We start from the raw sequence: 11,926 nt of genomic DNA, 5'->3' as shown, positions 1-11,926 counted from the left end.
CAGACTTTGCTACAGACCTTTTTGTGGCTCTATTTTTAAAAAAATTGAATACAACTTCTACGTTGTCTGTCCTATTTCCCTGAAAAAAGACACTGCACTTCAACGCTTTCGAGTTTCCGTCTAGACCTCTAGCTCCTCTGTAACCAACATTCATCTGAACATACAAACATTATGGCATCGTAGGGTTTTGCGCGCGCAGCCCGCCATAAGTTAGCCGGTCAGGCTGCTGCAGAAGAGACTTGTTCGAAACTCTCTCGTCGCACGTCCAGCTAAGAAGGCTGCAGAATTTTTCAAAACGTGTTTTTTTTTTTTTTTTTTTCCCCGGGGGGAAACCTTAAGTAATCACTTGAGACAAAGAAGTCATAAGGCTGATGTCTAGGCACGGTACATACAGCTGGAGGGTTGGCCATTCGAAGCATTGACCCTTTAGAAATGCCAGGCATGCTTTTTTTTGTCAATGCCTCTCAGTGAAATGGAGCTGGCATGCATCGAGGTTTGGAGTCTTCTCAAAATCTTGATGACCAGAAAAAAAAAAAATTAAAGAAAAATAATAAAACAACTAGTCATGAAAATGTAAAGTCATCTAAAAACAATAAACACTTAAAATCCCACCAAGTAAAAGAACATCACATATCATAAGATAATTGTTAATAATAACCATAACAGTTATAATAATTATTAATAATAACACTCCATCAAATTTATAACAACTACATTTAGCACTGTGTATAGGAAGATTGTCCAAATGGAGTCGTGTGTTTCTGCTCTTCGGCGTTTCGCCTCGTTTTATCCTCCAGCCGAAACGTTCCCTTCCGTCACCCGCGCCTCTGATTTCGCTCGATAAAAACAGAAATAAAAAAATAAGGAACAAAAATAAACCCTCTCTCAATGCAGTACCCTCTTCCGTAGATGAGTCGCGCTCTTATCGGCCGCGCTCGTGCAGAATTGTAAACCTTGAGGACACGGCACGGAGCGTGCTCGTGTCTGGTGCAAATATCAGGGGACTTGGTTTGTGCAAAGTTTTGTCTCTGTGTTTCTCTTGGAACTGTGCTTAAATTGCTCTTGTTTTATTTTTTTTTGTAGTTTTTTTTTTTGTGTTTTTTTTCTTTGTTTGTACACATTGATACTTGATACATCATGACGATATCAACACAAAATCGATAGAAAGAGAGAGCATTTTATATGGACCACAGATATCACATACTACAGTATATAGGATAGGATAGCCCTTAGTATTGATAAGCGTTGTTATTGATGATTTTTTTTTCTACTTTTTTATATATTTTTTTCTAACTCATACTGGCTGAAGTGCATTATGATACAGCAAGTTCCTTGTCTTGAAGATGTGAAGGGCTTCCCAACCGTCCGAGTCTCTCACCCCCACTCCGGACTCTGAGGATGTTTTTCTCGCCGGCTCGCTCCGAAGACAAGCCTTTGACTGCACAAAACATCACTGGCTTGTATCATTTGTGGTAATAACTAAGTGGTGATTGTCAGACCAGCTTCCAGGATTGATACTTCCTTTGTATCTCCAAAAAGATGGCTTTGAAGGACAGTTGTGTAAGTGCAACCTCTTTGTGCTCTTTGTATGCAAAACGTATTACACAGCGAGTCGCCTCTCTGGAGGTAAACTGAACACATGCTTCTTCGTTTTGGGTAATATTAAAACACATGGCTCGGTATTATTTGGTAGGGCCTGATCTGTGAATGGAAACAGCAGGGGAAAACTTCAGCCCCCTCACCCCAGAAAATGACCCTGTACCGTTCTTGAATCTTGGCTTCCTTGTAGCGTCGCTGTGGTCAGAGTTTTGCGTTCCTCTGACGATTTAAAATCTAAGGTCACGTGGAAAAATTAGGCAACCCAGGTGTCGGATTGTTAATTTTGGGTCCGTCCTCGGTTTGAAATTCAGGCGAGGAGTCCTGCTGGAAAACAGCCTTGACCACCAAATTAGGAAGCAAAAAGCGCAGTTCAGTCTCCTTGTGTCAGGATGAGGTTTTGTTCTGCAGAATGTAAAATATCCAAAATGTTTCACCATGCAGGCACAATGGTCTTTGACACTGATCTGGTTTCCTCAGCCTAACACGTCGACATCAGTCCAGGCAGCTGGCTCTCTCCTCTGAAGTCCTCTGCTTCCTTAAACCAAGTTTTTAACGTCTCATTCTTTATTTCTAATATGGCTCCTGAGTACTTCTTGAAAAACATATTTATATGTATATATGTGTGTGTATATGTATATATTTATATATAGATATAGAAAAACTAAATCATGAACTACTCCTCTATTGGTTTTGTTTCACCAGTCCTTCTACGAGTAATGGCACTGCTGTATATGGCGATATGGCAAAAATCGGTTAGAAAATATGGCTGATGTAGGCTATCACAAAGGTGTCCCCACCTAGACTTTTAGTTTTATAGGTAGTCATATTCAAGCTAATCTGATTAAAGAAAAAACTAATTTGAATAGCCTAAACACATTACTGTTACTACTGAATACTTCTAGGTTTATCTGTAGTTGTATCTAATAGTTAAATGCAGAAGGGTGATCTGTTCCCCTGCGTCTAAGGGATTTTTACCTTACACCGTCACCTCGTTCTTACTGCCCGTCCTGATCCCCTGACTGCCTCCTGCGCTTCCTGCAGACCCCCCGCCGGCACCGGCGCCGCCTCCTCCTCCTCCTCCTGGTATGAAATGTAGCTGCTCGATGGTGTTCTGCCTTTTCGCTGCGAAAGCCATCCTCCTGGCGCTGTGGCCCCCCAGCGTTCCCGTTCCCATGACGACCCCGGCTCCGGGCACCTCCCCCGACCAGCCCACGCCCCCGCTCACGTGACTCGTCATGCCCGTGCTCCTCTCCTGCTCCCGGCCAGACGTGGGGTGAGAGTTCATCTTGATCATGTGGTGCCGGTCGAGGGAAGGCGTGGCGCACACGTTCTGCTGGGACTGGGCCTTCTGCTGCCGCGGCAGCGTTGGGACGATGCCGGTTCCCGTGTGGGCGTAGGGGTCCACCACTCCCATCCCGCTGACCCCCATCCTGTCCTCCAGGTGCTCCGGGGACATGAGCATCCTCTCCTGCCTGTCCTGAATCTCCTGCCTGTCCTTCGTCTTCCTGGTCAGGGTTTGCATGTTGGTGTTCTTGTTGGAGGCCGCCATGGCTTTGTGGTACTGGTGTTGCTGGTTCTTGGACATCCGAGACAGCGTCCCGGTGTTGCCGGGGACGTCGCCCATGTTGAGCAGCTGATCGCTGGACTTCACTTTCCTCGGAGGCTTGGACAGAGTGTCGTAGTTGGGATTGTACTGGGGCTCAGGAGGGTCCAGAGGGTAAGGATTGGGTGTGGGGGAGGCAGGCATGCCAGAGGGGGGCGGTGGGATCCAGGGACGGATGGCGTGTCTGGGGAGGGTTCCTCTCCCACTGAGGGTGTAGTCTCCACCCCAGTGGAGGTGGTGCTGCGAGGACTGGAGGGCCGGCTGAGCCGTGTGGGGTCGGCGCTTGGTGGTGCAGTAACCAGACGAGTACTCATCGAGTCCTTTCTCTGAAAGCCAAAAAAAAAAATACGTCTGCGAATTAGGGCTGCAAATAACGATTATTTTCACAGTTAATCTGATTTTAAAAAAAAGTCACATTCTGCAGATTTTTCACTGAACCACTTAAGCCTTTTTTTAAATATATATATACAATTTTAAAAATACGTTGAAAGATGTGAATTAATCATTTGTAGCACAGGATAAGCCTACAGATAAAAACACTACAATCGTCAACGTTAAAATCTCAGCCCTCGCTCCTTGTCTTACCATCAATACACCACTATTTTTTGGATTAACTGGTAAATAATTGGATATCAATTATTAATTAATTATTAATTATTTCAGCCCTAAACTGAATTATTTACATTGCCTCAAAAAAATATTCACACCTCTTTAACTTTCCCATATTTTGTCATATTACAACAACAATCTTCAGCACATTTGATTAGGATTTTATGTGATAGGCCAAAACATGGCAGACATGATAGTGAAGTTCAGAAAAAACAATACGAATAAATAAAAGCAATTAGTATTTAGTAGTCTTGTCAATCGATTAAGACATTTAATCAGATTACTTATACTTAACGCTGTGATTAAGTGATTAGTACTGTAAGCTTGAAATGTAACGTTTTCAAAAAGAAAATATTTTATTATCACCAAACATCTCAGTTTTTCCAAGTTTTAATATTTAGGAAGGTTTAAAATAAGTCATTTGGTTTCAAACGTAATTTAGAAATGCTAACTATGCACTATTTTGAATTCCTGCAGCTTTTGTCGATTCTTATTTGAAATTCCAAACAGCGAGGAATTGCAATAATTCAGCCTTGAAGTGGTAAAGGTGTGCAAGTCGGCTATAAAATCCTGGTTTCATGTCAAACATACATCACAGTGTTTTTTAAAGCGCTGAGTAAACCAGCCAGACTCGCCTCGTTCATCTTTTCCTTCGCATTTCAGACTGCATTGCTGAACGCAGTACAAGGCCGCGCTGCTGTGAACTGAGTAACCCTATTGTTACAATTAATCCGCATTATGTAATATTAACACGTTAAACTTTTTAGATTAATTGCATAAATTAATAGTAATTAGTCAACCTCTGAGTAATTTGCTTCATTTTATTGACGACTGTGCTTATCTGAGGGGTTTCTTAGAGAAGATTAGCGAGGAAACAGAGTCACGAAGTCCAGTCGAGGTTCTCACTTGGCAACTATTTCCTTCTCCCATCTTCCCAACCAAACAAAATGAGAAAACGAGATTCTAGGTGGGGATAAAACGCAGTGCAGTGCCACACAAAGTGTGTGAGCTAGTGTCCCCATTCTCAGCACCAAGAAAGGGATGGCTCCTGAACACAAGGGGACGCCCACTCCTCTTTATCACGCATAAAGCAATAGAAAACCTTTCAATACAATAAATAATTAAAAATTTGCATGTCGGGCAACACAGAAGAAGATAAATGACCACAGCAGAAAGCTCAGATATAGCATTATTGAGGCATTTAAAGTAGAGATAAGATTATCAATACAAGCTTTGAACATCTCACAAAGCACTAATCAATCCATCATGGTAAGAGGGAAACAGACTTGGTAAATAATCTCACATTAAAATCATCCAGTCCAAAGTCAGACCTAAATCATGTCGAGAGCTCTTGGCAAAATAGAAAAAATCATGCAGGCAGACGATCACAATACAACCCTGAAAAGCAAATTAGGCAAACCTTTGAGGCTCTAGATGTGCAAAACTGGTAGAAATAACCAAATAAGACTTGCAGCTATAACTGCACAGTTATTTCTACAAAGCAATTACAACGATACCTTCTGTGAGTTGTACAGCAGAGTATTAGGCTATGAGAATTTGTTTTATTGCAAGAAAATAGTTATAGTAGTAGTAACTTTAGCAAAAAAAAAAACATCTTAAAATTATGAGAAAAAAATGTTTAATGAACATAAAGGTTCAATAAAGTTATGAAGATATGACATGAGCATCTCAGTTTGAGCAGCCCCTTCCTTGAAATTCACACAGTTGTTTGAATGATTGTTGCACAAATCCAGCTACTGATAATAATTTGATGCTGATGTGTTAAAAGTCTTTCTGTCAAGTAATAAGTAATATCTGTAAAACCTGTACCGAAGAATAACTTCACAAGATGCTCAACATTCCTAATTTTATTCATTTTTTTGCTATTTTTCGTGTAGTTCTCATAAAACCACTAGTTCCTTCAAATTTTACGACTGTATTCTTGTAACATTATAAGCAGGATGGCGACCCTGGGCGTGCTGACATCACTCTGACATCACTAGTGGAAAAATAATCCACGTTTTCCAAAAAACATTAAACCTTCAAAAACCGAAAATTTGATAGCTCGATTGGTTGTAATGCGACCTAACGCAGCAAAGGTCAGCGGGTGCAAATACTTTTGCTCCACTGCAAAAACGAGACCACACAACGATGCATTCTACTCCAACAGCGTCGCCACGCTGAAGGGGTTATGAAACATCTGCAGGCGAAGAAGGCGGGAGGAGACGGCAGCGCTCACCGAGGCGTTTGAGTGAGGAGTATCTGTTGAGCTCGGGCTTGGTGGCACTTTCGTAGGAGGGCGGCAGCTGGGCCAGGTTGTGCAGGGAGTGGTGGAAGGACGGCTGGGACTTGGTGTTGTTGTGTTTACTGGAAAGCAGGGTGCCTCCAGCTGCCAGCTGAGCATTGTTCATCCGAGGGGTGCGCTCTACAAAAACCACAGGGAGAAAACGACTGCGTGTTAAATGAGATTTGCTCCTCTGGATGGGAGCGCGCTGCGTTTTTGCAGGGTGCGAATCCTCCAACGTTCACTGGGAAAACGGGAGACCGGTTTCCAACTCGCTTTCAGCGCTGACACAAGCAACCGGAGCTGTGATAATCATTATTATTGTTCGGCTGAATGAGCCTACATCTGAGCTTAAAATGTAGGTGAATGAAGCAAATGAAGAATCTGGGTGATTGCATGCGATTTACATGGAAGCCGTGATGTGAGCAGCTGCCTTACCGATAGTCGCAGTGTGTTTGGGGCTGGAGCCTGATGAGTGGATGAAATTGTGCTGCAGATTGCCCACTGTAAGTCAGAGAAAAATAAGGTAATCAGCTCACAAAATGGATGTCAGGCAGTTTGAAGATGAATGGCGGTTTAGCAAAAAACAATGAGGCCCCGCACACGAAAACCTCCCGATGCATGTTCATTTAGCAGTTTTTAAGCCAGAAGAAGCCGTTTCTGCAATCATTCTTAAGCACAACACCACAGGGGATTTTTGTGTCCTATCTAATCATGGAGAAATCTCAGTGGTGGGGCGCAGGGGAGAAAAGTACACAGATGAGCCCCCTCTGCATATAAAAGATGCTGTTACAAAAGCACTCTCTAATTCTGCAAGAAGCCCTCACATCTGTTGTCCTTGCTGGGCACTCCCGGGGCGTAGAGGTTTTTCGGAGCTCTTCCCAGCGTCCCCTGTCCGTCCGCTACAGTCAGAGCCACGCTGTTGTTTCTTTCGTCCTGCTGGACCGGACTGGACTGGTGTCGCAACATGTCAACCAGGGCTCTGGTGAGAAATAAGAGACGGTGGGGGGGATCGGCCACAGATCAGCAGCTGTGCTCTTCACACTGACAATAATTCAGCATTCAAATCGCCAGAGAGCAGTTTTAATGATTTTTGATGTAATTAATTGTAGGCAGCAAAATAATGTCAGTTTGATGAAGAGACAAGAGCTTTTGCAGTACATTTCAAAATGACCTGTAGCAGCAGTGCTCGTAATACACCTAAGAGACAAACAAACACTCGATGTAGCTCAACAGCGATCGTCATCCAGAGCCGTTTACAACAGTGTCCTCTTAAAAATAAGACAAAAACAAATATCCTGACTGGTTTTAGGCTACAGTTGCTTTAGGGCTGGACAATAAATCAATAACAATATATATTGTGGTAGCACATGATCAATATCAATAGATTATTACATCTGATAGAATGTTCAGTATTCAATTTGTAGAATATTCACTAAACTCTGATCCAGAACCGCACAGCATTATGGGGGATGTAGGAAGAGGAAAGGCTTTGACCGCTCAACCTCGGCAAGCTAAGCAAAGTTAAGTGGTATCAACTAACTCTCTCTTTGGTTACCTAGCAACTCGCTCATTCTTCGGTTACCTAGCAACAGTTCAAGGTTCCACCACCAAGCCTTATAGCTGCTAAAAAAAAAGAAAACCAAAGGCGTAAAATGAAAACTGTTGACAAAGCAGTAAATGTCGCGTTCCCAGTTTGGCAGAATTTCAGACATTTTAAACAAAAAACAACTCAATAATTATTTACGTCGACTGACATGAAACTCTTATGTCGTGATACGTTTTTCAGCCATATTGTCCAGGCCTAGGTTACATATTGGGAACACATGAGACACGACAGTCTTATTTGTAATTAACCCCCATTTTTAATCACTCAGTCATCATCATGCTCCCTGTGTTTACCATCTGGGTCACCAAATGTTTCTGGGTGATAAACTGCCCCAGTAATTATTGAGATAAAAAAAAAATAAAAATAATGTTGCTTTTAGACCATTTTCAATTAATGTTGCCCTCTCAAAAACCAATCATTTTTAATTTTGTAAAAAGCTCTTACTACTGGAACTAGAAGACATTTTTAAATATCCAAAATAAAACACGACAACCAAGAACAACAAATAAAACAGGAATAAAAACACACACAACAGAAACCACAAATAAAATAGAGTATGATCTCTCTGTAACCAAAATTGCCCTTGAAAAATTATTAATCACCGAAATTTGTGACAGGCTTAATTAAAGCCTAGAAATATTGCATATAATATTACTAGGCTATAGATTCAACTTACAATTTAATACGCCATGCACAAAACCATCATACTGTTCCTCCTAAACACCTTTTGAAAGAAACGCAAGATAATGTGTCAATGTGACTTGTTACTACACACTGCTGGTCAGCTGCCTACACTTTTTCCTTGTTGAGAAGAAAAATAATTTCAGCTGACTGTAAATACGTACGGTTTCTCGTTTTAAACTAGAGTTGGTGAGCTAAGACTAGCATGTCCAACTGACTGTAGCTCCGGCTACCTTAGCAGATAACTCCACTAGTTAAGCAGCTAATGCTAATGCTAGTTCACTGGAGTCCAAGTGTCACTTTATGCTGAAACACTTTAATACTCAAGATAAACATGAACTACTTTTAATTTAGAAGTAGTTTAAATAAATTCCTTTCACTAGATTAAAGTAATAATCTAAACTGTTAACTGCTACTATATTCCATTTTCATAGTGAATGGAAAAAAGAAATAAAAATACATCAATTCCATACATTTGTTTTACATGTCAAATTAAAAACTATATATATTTTTTAACATTCATATATTAAATATAAAATTTATTTTAAAATCACACATTTACTATTTTAAATAAAGAAAAAGCATATTTGTCTCATTTATGTTATAAAATTAAAATTATAGGGGGGAAAATGTATTACTAAAGATGTTTTAAAAGGTTTTAGATTTATATAATATGTAACATTATCACCATGATCAATATGTTATAATATTTTTGTAGCAGTAGGAATAATTGGTAGTTTCCATTTTAAATAAATAAATTATGTTATACATTTTTCTTTAAAATGTTTCTTAAAAAACACCCTGATGCTATGACTATCTGCTGTTTTTACTTACTGAGAACCTCATAGTAGCCAAGAGTTTCACTGAAGCTACATAAACAAGGTCAACTATGTGTCGTGTGACAATTAACAGCCTTATTCTACACGACCTGAAGACACGTTTTCAGCTAAAGTGATGAAATGTGAGGATGTGGAAGCCTTACCTGGGCATATTCAGATCTCTCTGGTTGGCCTCCTGTTGGACCTTGTTGAAACACACCTTGATACCCACAGCGACGGCCACCATGAACACAACAACGCCACCGATGACAAATCCCGTGTTGTGGCTCTGCTGCTTCAGCGGATCGTAGTCCGGGTCGGGACCCACCTCCTCTGGGATCATCATGGCCTCTGTCTGTGGCTTGGCCCAGTCTGGAGAGTTGTAGTTTGTACAGAGGTCCTGCACCAGCTTGCGGCTTTGGTCTGGACAGCAGAAGCGGTAGTGGCATGTTCCGCAGCAGTAGATGTAGGAGTCCTTGGAGCAGTTGAAAGGATTGTCAAAGTGTCCCATCACGTCGTAGTAACCCCAACAAACATCTGTCCATCCATCCATGATGCGAGGTGGGAAGTGGGCTGCTCCAAAATGGTCCCCTAGACCCTCTGGAGAGGTCGCATTCTTCGGAAACGTCACCTGAGCCAGGGGCTTGGGAAGCGGTTCCAGAACTCCCTCTGAGGTGTCTGGAGGCTCCTCGGGGGCTTTGGGTTTGCTTCGGAGAGCGGCTGGCCTGGCATTGGCCTGGATGGCAAGGAGCAGGAGAGAGGAGCTGGAATCGGCGTCCGGCTGCTCGGTGAACGGCCTCCCTGAGCGGTCTACATGCTGAGGAGGAGGGGACGAAGAGGGCTCCACCGCGCTGGTAAGAGGGGCAGCAAAGAGGGAGAGCAGGGAGACGGCGAGGACTCGGAGATAGGTGGTGGGCGTCATTTTTACATGACTAAGACACCTATTTTCTGTTGTTGAGTCAATGTAGTTACAAAGCTTTATCCGCTTTTCCAGCTTAACCCACTAAAACGCCATGTGAAGAATTTAATGTACAGCCTTCTGGATGTCAACGATGTATCGCGGATTTCATTCAGGAATGCTAAATAATATCATTTTTAAAAGAAAAAGCCTCCTTCCGTCAGTTTATGAGCGCATTTGTGTGTGTGTGTGTTAGTATTTAATGGTAATGGTAATAAAATTGTTTTTATTGCGTCTTATGAAGGATCCCGAAAGCATAATAGCTTTGTTCTCATCTCTCTTAAAAATACCCTGTTGGATACGGTTTCAATTCCTGGCCCCAATAGTCCTTTATGAGTACCAAATTGATTCAATAAAACAAGACACTCCTGTACATTCGTCTGCTGACTCTGGCACTTGAGAAATGGTTCACAGGGAGTGTTTTGTCTGTTCTATTCATCTTCCGCTAACTAGTTCAGTCTGGCACTTTCTACATTCAACACTTAATTAATTTGTAGGCAGATACTACTATCAGAAGAAACGTACGAGAATAATGCTCTAACGAATTTGGGGATTTTATGCCCGTCAAACAATGTGGATCAATATTGTCCATTAATGCAGACTCATTTCGGAGGACTCCATCGGGATCAGTTTGGTCAGCGCTCGCCTGGCACAAGCCGTTACTGTGACTGGACTGTGGGTGATAATGAGGAAGGCTCTGCTTATGTGCTAGAAGGCGGAAAAAATTACGAGCACACATGAAGCAGAACGACTGCCGGCCTTTTAAAACGTGCAGCAACAAGAGCTAAATGCCATGGTTTTCAGGCAGATTTTTATGAGAAAAAAAAGTCGCCCTTGTCACTCAGCTGTATCCTTAAATAGATATGAGATGAATGGCACATTGCTTTTGCATGTGACATGTCAGTCGGAGCAGAATTATTCCTGATTTATCTCCAGGGGGTTCAGAGAATATCACTTTTGTTGAGAGATATGTAAATGTGTGAAGTTATTGTACTGGAGGTGTTGGCAATAATAGACAGAGGCAGATCTGTCTCCCACAGAAATTATAATTATATGTAATTATCAAAACGTCCCTATCTGTAGCAGAGAATGTAGGCACAGATGGGGGAGACAGAATGCTGAAATCACCGAGGGCTCCACTTGTTTCACTTACATGCTCCTCTAACCTTCTTAGGAGGGTTTGTTTGTAAAATAAAGAGTCCCACAAAGCAGCAGTTCATCCAATGACTATTACTCCACGGGGGGGTGTTTCTCTTCTTGTTGTCTTTAAAAGGCTTGATGGCCAAAACACTCTCCAGGTTAACAAGTCGACAATCAGATCTGCAACATGCAACAGAACAAAAAATTAACAGATGTTTTGCCAACGTTGTGGCTTAGGAAGAGCAAACTCACATGACAGACATGTTTTAACTTCTTGGATTTGTATCTTTTTGAAAACAAGGACATCGTAGCCCCATATGTAATCTGAACCTCGGGTTAGACATGGTCAAACAAGTTCAAGTTAACAGTAAGTTTTAAAAGGATACATCACAATTTAAAGTGTTTATCTGGAGTTGAAAGGTTTCCTACCAAATAAATCAGAGCGATGGTAGGCTAACAGCTAGTCAGATGGACTCGTCATTTTAGCTAATTTAAACAAATTAAAGCCACTCAAGCTGAAAATTATTTAATCTATATGAGTCAAAGTTATATCAGCAGAGTTTAAACACCTACACTTTAATAAGATACCATGAATCTTTTCCCTTACGTTTCTTTAGCCGACAAA

General features: G+C 41.7%; 1 protein-coding gene across 1 annotated transcript; it reads right to left on the bottom strand.

The window, feature by feature from the left end:
- Positions 1-1,649: 1,649 nt before the first annotated feature.
- Positions 1,650-11,514, bottom strand: LOC106963974 (protein shisa-7-like). The gene is made up of 5 exons (XM_015059180.1): positions 9,368-11,514; positions 6,923-7,077; positions 6,534-6,599; positions 6,051-6,236; positions 1,650-3,528 (listed from the first exon to the last, which is right to left on the bottom strand). The coding sequence occupies exons 1-5, from the start codon at positions 10,123-10,125 to the stop codon at positions 2,576-2,578; spliced, it is 2,118 nt and encodes a 705-aa protein (XP_014914666.1). The 5' UTR covers positions 10,126-11,514; the 3' UTR covers positions 1,650-2,575.
- Positions 11,515-11,926: the final 412 nt, after the last annotated feature.

Source organism: Poecilia latipinna, unplaced genomic scaffold (genome assembly GCF_001443285.1).
Source record: "Poecilia latipinna isolate Pla-1442-1.1 unplaced genomic scaffold, P_latipinna-1.0 Scaffold1608, whole genome shotgun sequence".
Lineage (NCBI taxonomy): Eukaryota > Metazoa > Chordata > Actinopteri > Cyprinodontiformes > Poeciliidae > Poecilia > Poecilia latipinna.
Note: the sequence above shows the minus strand (reverse complement) of the source record. Positions and strands in the feature narration are given on the sequence as shown.

Coding starts and splice junctions, on each gene's coding strand:
- LOC106963974 (XM_015059180.1), bottom strand. CDS start 10,125: ATGACGCCCACCACCTATCTCCGAGTCCTCGCCGTCTCCCTGCTCTCC. Junction 7,078..9,367: donor AGAGATCTGAATATGCCCAG/GTAAGGCTTCCA, acceptor ATTTCTCACCAG/AGCCCTGGTTGACATGTTGC. Junction 6,237..6,533: donor CAAACACACTGCGACTATCG/GTAAGGCAGCTG, acceptor TGGTTTTTGTAG/AGCGCACCCCTCGGATGAAC.